The following is a 13,051-nucleotide window of genomic DNA, read 5'->3' as shown; positions in this document are numbered from 1 at the left end:
GGTTGGGGATGGCATCAAACAGGAAATTAGGGACGCGTGCAATAAGGGTGCAGCAGTTATCATGGGTGACTTTAATCTACATATAGACTGGGCTAACCAAACTGGTAGCAGTACTGTGGAGGAGGATTTCCTGGAGTGTATAAGGGATGGTTTTCTAGACCAATATGTCGAGGAACCAACTAGAGAGCAGGCCAGCCTAGACGGGGTCTTGTGCAATGAGAGGGGATTAATTAGCAAACTGGTCGTGCGAGGACCCTTGGGGTAGAGTGACCATAATATGGTAGAATTCTTTATTAAGATGGAGAATGACACAGTTAATTCAGAGACTAGGGTCCTCAACTTAAAGAAAGGTAATTTCAATAGTATGAGACATGAATTGGCTAGGATAGACTGGCGAATGATACTTAAAGGGCTGACGGTAGATAAGGCAATGGTGGACATTTAAAGATCACATGGATGAACTACAACAATTGTATATCCCTGTCTGGCATAAAAATAAAAAGAGGAAGGTGGCTCAACAATGGCTAACAAGGGAAATTAGGGATAGTGTTAAATCCAAGGAAGAGGCATATAAATTGGCCAGAAAAGCAGCAAACCTGAGGACTAGGAGAAATTTAGAATCCAGCAGAGGAGGACTAAGGGTTTAATTAGGAGGGGGTAAATAGAGTCCCAGAGTAAGCTTGCAGGAAACACAAAAACTGACTGCAAAAGTTTCCATAGATATGTGAAGAGAAAAAGATTAGTAAAGACTAAATGTAGGTCTCTTACAATCAGAATCAGGTGAATTCATAATGGGGAACAAGGAACAAGGTTTATACTCACTGGAATTTAGAAGAATGAGAGGGGATCGCATAGAAACATATAAAATTCTGACGGGATTTGACAGGTTAGATGCAGGAAGAATGTTCCCGATGTTGGGAAGTCCAGAACCAGGGGTCACAGTCTAAGGATAAGTGGTAAGCAATTTAGGACCGAGATGAGGAGATATTTCTTCACTCAGAGAATTCTCTACCACAGAAAGTTGTTGAAGCCAATTCGTTAGATATATTCAAAAGGAAGTTAGATGTGAGCCTTACGGCTAAAGGGATCAAGGGGTATGGAGCGAAAGCAGGAATGGGGTACTGAAGTTGCAGGCTCGAAGGGCCGAATGGCCTACTCCTGCACCTATAATCACTACGCTACCGTACCCATCACTGGACTTAGAGGAACAGCGGGCAATACATGTACTCCATAAATGGTGCTGAAATAACTAAGGATGAAGTTGAACGAGATCGAGGAATCTTCAAAGATGCAACACTCAATATGTCCAGCCAAACAAAGCCAAGAGGATGTTGAACTATAATAGCCAAAACCAGTTGAGGACAAGCCAGAGGGAGTAATGGGCAAACTGGACAATGCTCGGTTCAGAGCACATTTTGTATACTGAGTCCAGTTCTGGTCACTGAAACACGAGGGAGACAGTCAAGCACTGGAAGCAGTGCCGAGATGAGACGAGCTATAAGGCTCCAGTCTTACAGGTGTGAATTATGAGGAATTTTCAGTCTGGAACGCAGGCGTCCAAGAGATAATTTTATAGAGGGATGAAAGATAGTACATGATGGGGAAAAGATAAATCCAGAAATATATTTTAAATTAAATTGTTAGATATGACAAGGAGACAATTGGTTCAAACAATTAACAGGCAAATTTCAGACTGACATCAGGAAATTTTTCACAGAGTGATCAATACTTGGGACGGACTCCTAGATGTAGCAGTGGAGGAGAAAACACAGGAATCAATACAGAACCGATTAGATGCTGCAAATGGGGAGAATACTTTAAGGTTATTCTGGATGGATGAACTTGGATGAGTTGAATAGCTTTCTACATCTGCAATTATCTTTGAATTCGAAACAAGCTAGAGCAACTTTTTAAGATTAAAGTTTTAAGAAAACTATTTGGTGTTTTTTAAGCAGAAATAAGAGAAGGAGGCTGGCTAAGAGAGACAGACAAAGAGCGTGATTGGATCTCCTGTGCTTTATTTTGTTCATAGGTAATTCAAACATGAACAATTCTCCACAGAAAGATGTATTTATGTAGCTGTGCTAGCTGTTGATCAATCTATTCAACTGCAATGGAAATATTAATTATTTATTTTCCTGGAACCAATAAAAGAAAGTTGCTCATCTCTGCCTGCCAGCAGATGCCTTGGACTTTTCTTTCCAAATTCTACCCACTGGAGATGTGCAGTCCTCCCCCCATTTCCACACCCACGCACCACCCATTCCTGCAATAGATAATCTCTGAATCACCATCAGCATTGCCACTGAAGATCCAGTGGCAATATATTACATATGGCACATCAGGGTGGCCAAATGTCACACTCTGTCACAGATGCAGAACAATCTTAAAATGTTCATTAAAAGCCAGTGCCCCAAACACTCCTTCCAGGTGAAACAGCGATTTACTTGTACTTCTTGCAACTTAGTATACTGTATTCGCTGCTCACGATGTGGTCTCCTCTACATTGGGGAGACTAAGCGTAGATTGGGTGACCACTTTGCGGAGCACCTCCATTCAGTCTGCAAGTGTGACCCTGAGCTTCCAGTCGCCTGTCACTTTAATTCTCCACTCCATTCCCAATCTGACCACTCCGTCCTCGGTCTCCTACACTGTTCCAACGAAGCTCAACGTAAGCTCGAGGAACAGCACCTCATCTTTTGTTTAGGCACTTTGTAGCCTTCTGGACTCAACATAAGAGTTCAAAAATTTCAGAACGTAACCGCTGCCAATCTTTAGCTCCTCCCTAGAGCCTGTTTCTTTTTTTCTCCTTATCTCTAGTGGCAGTTGGTCATTATCCTGCCATTCACAGCCTTGATATATTTTTCTAACTCCTGGCATTACCATCATCTCTAATCTCTCCTGTCTTCCAACCTATTACAGACCTACTCTTTTATTCTTTCTTCCCCTCCCCCTTTCAGTGCTTGTTAAGAATTGGTTCTTTTCGAACACTCCCCAGTTCACAGTATTTTGCTTTTGTGTTAAAGTGTTCCAGGTTCTTAGCTGGAGGCTTAAACTGACAACATGTTCCAATTTTCAAAGTTCACCAACCAAACAGCAATTGAACTCTGAATGACCGCAGACTGCCTTGCTTAATGATTAGATTCTGTGGCCTTAAAGAACATAAGAAATAGGAGCAAAAGTAGGCTGTATGGACGCTCGAGCCTGCTCAGTCATTTGATAAGATCGTGGCTGATCATCGACCTCAACTCCACTTTCCCTTGAGGCTCCTTGACTCAAAATCTGTCTATCTCAGCCTTGAATATACTCAGAGACTCAGCATCCACAGCCGTCTGGGGCAGAGAATTCCAAGATTCACAACCCTCAGAGAAGAAATTCCTCCTCATCGCCATCTTATATGGCCTACTCCTTTATCCGGAGACTGTGCCTCCTAGTTCTAGACACTCCAGCCAGGGAAAACAACCTCTCAGCATCTACCCTATCAACCCCCTTCAGAATCTTGTATGTTTCAATGAGATCATCTCTCATTCATCTAAACTCCAGAGAGTATAGGCCATTCTTCACAATCTCTCATCATAAGACAGCCCTCTCATCCCAGGAATCAATCTAGTGAACATCACTTGTACTGCCATACCAGAACAGTAAAACATTCCACATTACACAGTATAATATTTCTTTCCTAATAATACAGTGCATCGACCAACTTATGAACATGGGAGGATCTGCTAATAATATAGTTAAAACTGGTACATATAATGCACAACTGCTATCTCACACACTTCAAATGGCACGTTTCTGTGCCACACAAAAGAAAAAGCACAAAGCAACGGTCCAGTATCACACTGGAATCAGAATGTCAGCCTTTTCATTAATATCAATGACAATGAAGACAAAGTTCAAATTGTGACCTGCTGCTTGATTGGTAATTACACTGAATTTATTCACTTTATTTAAGAATTGTTTATTAAACAGCAAATAGATCTCAGGGCTTTAGAGGGACACAGATCCACCTTAGCAGCAGAATACCACCACTCCAGAGCTCAAACTGAGTCACCGTGAGCAAACTCTCATGTGTGCACATATTTACATTGGATGGGCAGCAGCAGCAGAAGTGACAGCCCTCTAATGCATTAACAATCATCAATCCACAGATGGCCTCTTTGTCAAACGGATTGAAAGATGGTACTTTTTTAACAGAATTAACTTGGGGGCCCTATTTCAACATGGATATGGATCTGTGATATTTACTGTGCTAGCTATTTTCTTGGCAGTTCAATAGTAGGCAGGGGAGCCAGGGGGGGAAACAGTCTTACCTTGAGGTAGGGGGCTCTTTCCGCCCCTCCTGGTACAGCTCCAAGAGCTGAGGTGCTCCATTTACAATGGCACTCGGAGAAGGTTTATGGAATATATTGTCCGACGCACTGCTACTCGCAGATTCCTCCGACCTGCTATCCGAAGAGTCAGTTATGTCCGTCACAAGGCGCTGCAATACTCTACTACCAGAGGCGGTCTCCAAGACCCCGTGCTCCAGGAGCTGGCTGCTTTCTTTGATTCGCTGCTGAATCATGGGGGTGAGAGGCATTTCAAAGCTGAAGCCACATTCACTCTCGTCAGTGGAAGAGATCACATCCAGGGAGTCCAGGCTGTTGTATGAGGTGCCTTTCAGCCGCTGACACTCCATAATATGCTCAAACTGTGAGCTGAAAATATCCGTCACCTCACTGGGTGAGGTCCATGCACACTCAAATTCTGGCTTGTTCGTTACTGCCAACATCAGTAAACTGAGGAAACAACAGTCAGATGTAGAGTTAGGAAAACTGGCACATTTTACTTCCAAGTCTGAATACTCTTGTCTAAAGTAGCTCCAGAAAGCATCACCTATGTCTCACCTGTTAATTTCTCAATGCAGTATCTGTAACTTTTGGAACATCACTATTCCATTTTATACAACAAATATTGCAACAGTACATCCTATCATAATCTCTACAATGCAAACCTTCATAAGGCTCCTGTAGCAAAAAAATTCCTTTCTTTTACTCAATAACAATGATTCTCTTTCCAATAAACACATTGTTTTTTGATCATTTTACATTTTCTATCCTTCCATTGTAGGTTTCCTCATTCCACACACAGCCCACCCCAGACCAGTGAGTGGTCAGCCCAGACCAGCAAGCAGTCAATCTAGGTCAGTGAGTGGTCAGCTAAGCGAGCGGTCAGATCAGACCAGAGTGTGGTCAGCCCAGACCAGTGATTGGTTAGCCCAGCCCAGTGAGCGGTCAGCCAAACCCAGTGAGCGGTCATCCCAGACCAGCAAACGGTCAGCTCAGACCAGACCAGCGAGAAAGTCAGACCAGTGAATGGTCAGCCCAGACCATTGAGCAGTCAGACCAGACCATTGAGTGGTCAGCCCAGACTAGACCATCGAGCAGTCAGCCCAGACCATTGAGTGGTCAGCCGGTCAGACCAGACCATTGAGCGGTCAGATCAGACCATTGAGCGGTCAGACCAGCGAGAAAGTCAGCCCAGACCAGTGAGCAGTCAGAACAGCAAGCGGTCAGACCAGACCAGAGAGTGGTCAGCCCAGCCCAGATCAGACCACCAAGTGGTCACCCCAGACCATCGAGTAGTCAGCCCACTTCTGCCAATGTTACATTGTTAAAGCCATTCAGCAAGATAGTGTGCAACAGGATTGAGAATTGATTAGTCTTTTAGTTGTCCCTGTCTGGGAATACCATGACTGCATTTGGGATCTCAGCTCAGAAAACATTAGGATCAGAAGCTCACTAGGGAGTCACAGGCCCCAACCCAAGAATGAACACACAGTAATACCTAAACTTCCTCTCCTGAAGATGCCCATCTTGCTGGGATATTGTCCCACGTGTGCGGACAACTCTTCTGTTCAGTGCACAAAGGCCATTCTCCATGCGAGCCGAATCAGCGAGCGCACGGGAGAGGGCACCCACAGCCAAACCAGTCTTGTCTCACCCAGCATCCACATAGATGTATTTTTCAGCAGCATTCATTCGATAGTCATCAGGAGCTGGGACAGCAGGTGATTTGTCCCCTCTTAAGCCCAGAGACAATTTGAGGGCAAATTTAATGTTGTGGTTATCAGCTAACTCACTGCAGATGAAATGTGGGATTTTCCTAATCCGTACAGCTCAGACGCATACCAGGTAGTATGCTCACTCAACCATTGGGAGGGGCTCTTCTATCAGCAGCAGCCTTTGTTCCCCATCCCTGTCCCTTGTGGCTGAGTGATTTCACCTCCATCACCAAAAATGGTGGTATTCCATCAGGTTACGAACATTCAAAATTATCGGGCAAAAAAAGGCCAGCTGGTCCATCAAGCTTGTTCCACATTCATGATGGCTGGAGCATCATGCCTAGGCACTTCCTATTCTCCCACATCCGCCCCCCCGGCGCCCTTCACAGCCATGTAATCTCCTGGGAGAGACATGAAAACAGAGAAAAAGGGTCTACCTTATCCTCATATAAAGAGTGAGACGATCCCTTTGCCACGGAGCCATCAGCAGATAGTTCCTTCCCAGCCGTCAAGGTTTCTGCCCTGATGCCTGTATTTTATTTGCTAGGCTCTGTACCTCAAACACGTCCAGACGCAGTATGGTAACAATGACTCAATGTGGCGTCACAAAGCAGGTCAGACGTTTAGCGACACAGCAGCCTTGCAACTCTACCTTCTAACTTGGCAAAAGATTGTTATTTTAACTTTTCAGCACGAGCAACGGGAGTGAAGGAATCTGAAACGTCTGGCACGTGTCGAACCCTTCGCAAGACCCACGGAAGCCATGATAAGTTTCATTAGTTTTACAGGCAGCAATGGCTTTCCCAGCCCGGGGCCACCATCATAAGTGGCTGTGAGGCAGGACTGGGCACAGTTCAGACACGAGGGCAATCGTGTGTTATTGAATAGGCTGGGTCACAAACTCCAGTCAACTAAATTAGGCAAGTTCCTAAAATCAATTGATATTTGTCGAAGACTGAAAATGTGAATGTATGTGTTTTTTTACACACAGTTCAAGCATACCTTACTCAAATAGCAGAACCAGAACGCTTGAGCATTTTTAATAGATTAACCCACTAATTTTGGCTCCATCTTCCTCCACTCGGGTCTCCTTGATGTAAAACCTGCCTGGTTACATGTAACACGGGAGCAGACACATTCGTAGCAAAGTGGCATCATGAAGTTTTATACACACACACACACACACACCAATCATATCATGAATTGGAATGTAGGTTACTCCGACGCTACAATTCCAATGTCAACAACGGCGACCTTTATGCTGTCACATGAGGGGAGGTGCTAAACAAAATGTCTGCTCTCAGTCCAGAAACTCGACTATAAATCAGGGTTCAATAAAGGCAGATCGCGAAATACTAGGAAATGTGCCAATATCTCCCTTTATAGCCGCATTTTCACAATTGTGCTCGGTATTTTGCCTCTTCGTACCTGGATATTATCATAATGGTGCTGTGATTGACACTGGACTCAACCACTGGTAATGAAGGGAGGAGACGGGGGAGCAAAGTTGTATTAAAGCCCTAGTTCTCGGAGATTAAGAGAAAAAAAAGAATTCTCAGCTCACCGTTATGCAAATTAAATGTGGGAACAGCGAGCAGCGATCGGGTGGATGTGCAAGATCCCGCCGTACTATTCAAAGAGGAGGAAGGGAGTTTCCTCCGGTATCCTGGCCTACATTTTATCCTTCAGCTAACACCATCCAAATTAACTGGCCTTTTACATAGAAACATAGAAAATAGGTGCAGGAGTAGGCCATTCGGCCCTTCTAGCCTGCACCGCCATTCAATGAGTTCATGGCTGAACATGCAACTTCAGTACCCCATTCCTGCTTTCTCACCATACCCCTTGATCCCCTTGGTTGTAAGGACTACATCTAACTCCTTTTTGAATATATTTAGTGAATTGGCCTCAACAACTTTCTGTGGTAGAGAATTCCACAGGTTCACCACTCTCTGGGTGAAGAAGTTCCTCCTCATCTCGGTCTTAAATGGCTTACCCCTTATCCTTAGACTGTGACCCCTGGTTCTGGACTTCCCCAACATTGGGAACATTCTTCCTGCATCCAACCTGTCCAAACCCATCAGAATTTAAAACGTTTCTATGAGGTCCTCTCTCATTCTTCTGAACTCCAGTGAATACAAGCCCAGTTGATCCAGTCTTTCTTGATAGGTCAGTCCCGCCATCCCGGGAATCAGTCTGGTGAACCTTCGCTGCACTCCCTCAATAGCAAGAAAGTCCTTCCTCAGGTTAGGAGACCAAAACTGTACACAATACTCCAGGTGTGGCCTCACCAAGGCCCTGTACAACTGTAGCAACATCTCCCTGCCCCTGTACTCAAATCCCCTCGCTATGAAGGCCAACATGCCATTTACTTTCTTAACCGCCTGCTGCACTTGCATGCCAACCTTCAATGACTGATGTACCATGACACCCAGGTCTCGTTGCACCTCCCCTTTTCCTAATCTGTCACCATTCAGATAATAGTCTGTCTCTCTGTTTTTACCACCAAAGTGGATAACCTCACATTTATCCACATTATACTTCATCTGCCATGCATTTGCCCACTCACCTAACCTATCCAAGTCGCTCTGCAGCCTCATTGCATCCTCCTCGCAGCTCACACTGCCACCTAACTTAGTGTCATCCGCAAATTTGGAGATACTACATTTAATCCCCTCGTCTAAATCATTAATGTACAGTGTAAACAGCTGGGGCCCCAGCACAGAACCTTGCGGTACCCCACTAGTCACTGCCTGCCATTCGGAAAAGTACCCATTTACTCCTACTCTTTGCTTCCTGTCTGACAACCAGTTCTCAATCCATGTCAGCACACTACCCCCAATCCCATGTGCTTTAACTTTGCACATTAATCTCTTGTGTGGGACCTTGTCGAAAGCCTTCTGAAAGTCTAAATATACCACATCAACTGGTTCTCTACTGGAAACATCCTCAAAAAATTCTAGAAGATTTGTCAAGCATGATTTCCCTTTCACAAATCCATGCTGACTTGGACCTATTTCACCTCTTTCCAAATGCGCTGCTATGACATCCTTAATAATTGATTCCATCATCTTACCCACTACCGATGTCAGGCTGACCGGTCTATAATTCCCTGTTTTCTCTCTCCCTCCTTTTTTAAAAAGTGGGGTTACATTGGCTACCCTCCACTCGATAGGAACTGATCCAGAGTCAATGGAATGTTGGAAAATGACTGTCAATGCATCCGCTATTTCCAAGGCCACCTCCTTAAGTACTCTGGGATGCAGTCCATCAGGCCCTAAGGCTTTATTGGCCTTCAATCCCATTAATTTCCCCAACACAATTTCCTGACTAATAAGGATTTCCCTCAGTTCCTCCTCCTTACTAGACCCTCTGACCCCTTTTATATCCGGAAGGTGGTTTGTGTCCTCCTTAGTGAATACCGAACCAAAGTACTTGTTCAATTGGTCCGCCATTTCTTTGTTCCCCGTTATGACTTCCCCTGATTCTGACTGCAGGGGACCTACATTTGTCTTTACTAGCCTTTTTCTCTTTACATATCGATAGAAACTTTTGCAATCCGTCTTAATGTTCCCTGCAAGCTTCTTCTCGTACTCAATTTTCCCTGCCCTAATCAAACCCTTTGTCCTCCTCTGCTGAGTTCTAAATTTCTCCCAGTCTCCGGGTTCACTGCTATTTCTGGCCAATTTGTATGCCACTTCCTTGGCTTTAATACTATCCCTGATTTCCCTAGATAGCCACGGTTGAGCCACCTTCCCTTTTTTATTTTTACGACAGACAGGAATGTACAATTGTTGTAGTTCATCCATGCGGTCTCTAAATGTCTGCCATTGCCCATCCACATTTACACCATTGCTATCTGTGGGATCTTGCTCTGTGTACAATGGCAGCCACCACCTTTGCCTAGTGTCAGCTGTGGCTCAGTGGGTAGCACATTCGCCTCTAGAGTCAGAAGGTTATGGGTCCAAGTTCCACTCCAGGGACTTGAGCACATAAATCTAGGCAGACATTCCAGTGCAGAGTGGACAAGGGAGAACCAGTGGATGTGGTGTATTTGGACTTTCAAAAGGCTTTTGACAAGGTCCCGCACAAGAGATTGGTGTGCAAAATCAAAGCACATGGTACTGGGGGTAATGTACTGATGTGTATAGAGAACTGGTTGGCAGACAGGAAGCAGAGAGTCGGAATAAGCGGGTCCTTTTCAGAATGGCAGGCAGTGACTAGTGGAGTGCCGCAGGGCTCAGTGCTGGGACCCCAGCTCTTTACAATATACATTCATAATTTAGATGAAGGAATTGAGTGTAATATCTCCAAGTTTGCGAATGACACTAAACTGGGTGGCGGTGAGAGCTGTGAGGAGGACGCTGAGAGGCTGCAGGGTGACTTGGACAGGTTAGGTGAGTGGGCAAATGCATGGCAGCTGCAGTATAATGTGGATAAATGTGAGGTTATCCACTTTGGGGGCAAAAACACGAAGGCAGAATATTATCTGAATGGTGGCAGACTAGGAAAAGGGGAGGTGCAACAAGACCTGGGTGTCATGGTTCATCAGTCACTGAAAGTGGGCATGCAGGTACAGCAGGCGGTGAAGAAGGCAAATAGTATGTTGGCCTTCATAGCTAGGGGATTTGAGTATAGGAGCAGGGAGGTCTTGCTGCAGTTGTACAGGGCCTTAGTGAAGCCTCACCTGGAATATTGTGTTCAGTGTTGGTTTCCTAATCTGAGGAAGGATGTTCTTGCTATTGAGCGAGTGCAGCGAAGGTTCACCAGACTGATTCCAGAGATGGCTGGACTGTCATATGAGGAGAGACTGGATCAACTGGGCCTTTATTCACGAGTTTAGAAAGATGAGAGGGGATCTCATAGAAACGTATAAGATTCTGACAGGACTGGACAGGTTAGATGCAGGAAGAATGTTCCCGGTTGGGGAAGTCCAGAACCAGAGGACATAGTCTTAGGATAAGGGGTAGGCCATTTAGGACTGAGATGAGGAGAAACTTCTTCACTCAGAGAGTTGTTAACCTATGGAATTCCCTGCCACAGAGTGTTGTTGATGCCAGTTCATTGGATATATTCAAGAGGGAGTTAGAAATGGCTCTTATGGCTCAGGGGATCAAGGGGTATGGAGAGAAAGCAGGAAAGGGGTACTGAGGGAATGATCGCCACGATCTTACTGAATGGCGGTGCAGGCTCGAAGGGCTGAATAGCCTACTCCTGCACCTATTTTCTATGTTTCTATGCAGTGCTGAGGGAGCACGGCACAGTCGGAGCTGCTGTCTTTTGGATGAGACGTTAAATCGCCACCCAGTCTGTTCTCTCAGGTGGATGTAAAAGATCCCATGGCACTATTTTGAAGAAGAGCAGGGCAGTTATCCCTGGTGTCCTGGCCAATATTTATCCCTCAATCAACATAACAAAAACAGATTATGTGGTCATATCATATTGCTGTTTGTGGGAGCTTGCTGTGCACAAATTAGTTGCCACGTTTCCCACATTACAGCAGTGACTACATTCCAAAAGTACTTCATTGGCTGTAAAGCGCTTTGAGACTTCCAGTGGTCGTGAAAGGCGCTATATAAATGCAAGTCTTCTGTTGGTTGGAGCATAAACCAGGAAATAGTGGTGGCGTATAAAAAGGGATCAGCAATCATGGGTGAGTTTAACCTCCATATTGATTGGACAAATCAAATTGGTCAGGGTAGCCTTGAGGAAGAGTTCATAGAGTGCATAAGGGACGGGTTCCTTGAGCACTATGTAACGGAACCAACCAGGGGGCAGGCTATCCTAGATCTGGTCCTGTGTAATGAGACAGGATTAATAAAAATCTCCTAGTAAAGGATCCCCTTGGAATGAGTGATCATAGCATGATAGAATTTCAAATTCAGATGGAGGGTGAGAAAGTTGGATCTCTAACCAGCGTACTAAGCCTAAATAAAGGAGACTATGAAGGTATGAGGGCAGAATTGGTCAAAATGGACTGGGAAAACAGATTGAAGTGTGGGACGGGGGTTGATGTGGTGTACATTTAAAGAGATAATTTACAAATCTCAAGAAAAATATATTCCAGTAAGGAGGAAAGGGTGCAAGAGAAAAGAAAGCCATCTGGCTAAAAGAAAGAAATAAAGCACGGTATCCAATTAAAAACAAGGGCATACAAAGTGGCCAAAACTAAAAGATTGGGAAGCTTTTAAAAGCCAGCAAAGAATGACTAAAAAAATGATTAAGGGAAGTTAGACTATGAAAGTAAACTGGCACAAAATATAAAAACAGATAGCAAGAGTTTCTATAAGTATATAAAAAGGAAATGGGTGGCTAATGTAAATGTTGGTCCCTTAGAGGACGAGACCGGGAAATTAGTAATGGGGTACATGTAGATGGCAGAAACTCTGAACAAATAGTTTGTATCAGTTTTTACAGTAGAGGACACTAACAATATTCCAATAGTGGATAGTCAAGGGGCTATGGGGTGGGGGGAGGAACTTAATACAATCACAATCACTGAAGAGGCGTTGCTCAGTAATGGAACTAAATGCAGATAAATCCCCCAGGACCTGATGGATTGCATCCTAGGGTCTTAACAGAAGTAGCGGCAGGGATTGTGGATGCATTGGTTGTAATTTACCAAAATTCCCTGGATTCTGGGGAGGTCCCAGCAGATTGGAAAACTGCAAATGTAACGCCCCTATTCAAAAAAGGAGGCAGTCAAAAAGCAGGAAACTATAGACCAGTTAGCCTAACATCTGTGGTTGGGAAAATGTTGGGAGTCCATTATTAAAGAAGCAGTAACAGGACATTTGGAAAAGCAAAATTTGGTCAGGCAGTCAGCATGGATTTATGAAGGGGCAGTCATGTTTGACAAATTTGCTGGAATTCATTAAGAATGTAACAAACAGGGTGGATAAAGGGGAATCAGTGGATGTGGTGTATTTGGACTTCTAGAAGGCATTTGACAAGATGCCGCACGAAAGGTTACTGCACAAGATAAAAGTTCAAGGGGTTGGGGGT

The 13,051-nt window shown here is 44.5% G+C and overlaps 1 protein-coding gene across 1 annotated transcript in view; it reads right to left on the bottom strand.

Annotated features, from left to right (window-relative positions):
- Positions 1-3,837: 3,837 nt before the first annotated feature.
- LOC139231726 (PH and SEC7 domain-containing protein 3-like) overlaps positions 3,838-13,051 on the bottom strand; it is a 179,710-nt gene continuing 170,496 nt past the window's right edge. Inside the window, exons 5-6 of the mRNA XM_070862529.1 lie at positions 4,314-4,781; positions 3,838-3,988 (exon numbers count right to left, since the gene is read on the bottom strand). Of these exons, the coding sequence (XP_070718630.1) occupies positions 3,838-3,988; positions 4,314-4,781 (619 nt within the window). The remainder of the gene's footprint in view (positions 3,989-4,313; positions 4,782-13,051) is intronic.

Source organism: Pristiophorus japonicus, chromosome 2, assembly GCF_044704955.1.
Source record: "Pristiophorus japonicus isolate sPriJap1 chromosome 2, sPriJap1.hap1, whole genome shotgun sequence".
In the NCBI taxonomy this organism is placed as follows: domain Eukaryota; kingdom Metazoa; phylum Chordata; class Chondrichthyes; family Pristiophoridae; genus Pristiophorus; species Pristiophorus japonicus.
The sequence above is the reverse complement of the archived record's forward strand: the minus strand, read 5'-3'. Positions and strand labels throughout refer to the sequence as shown.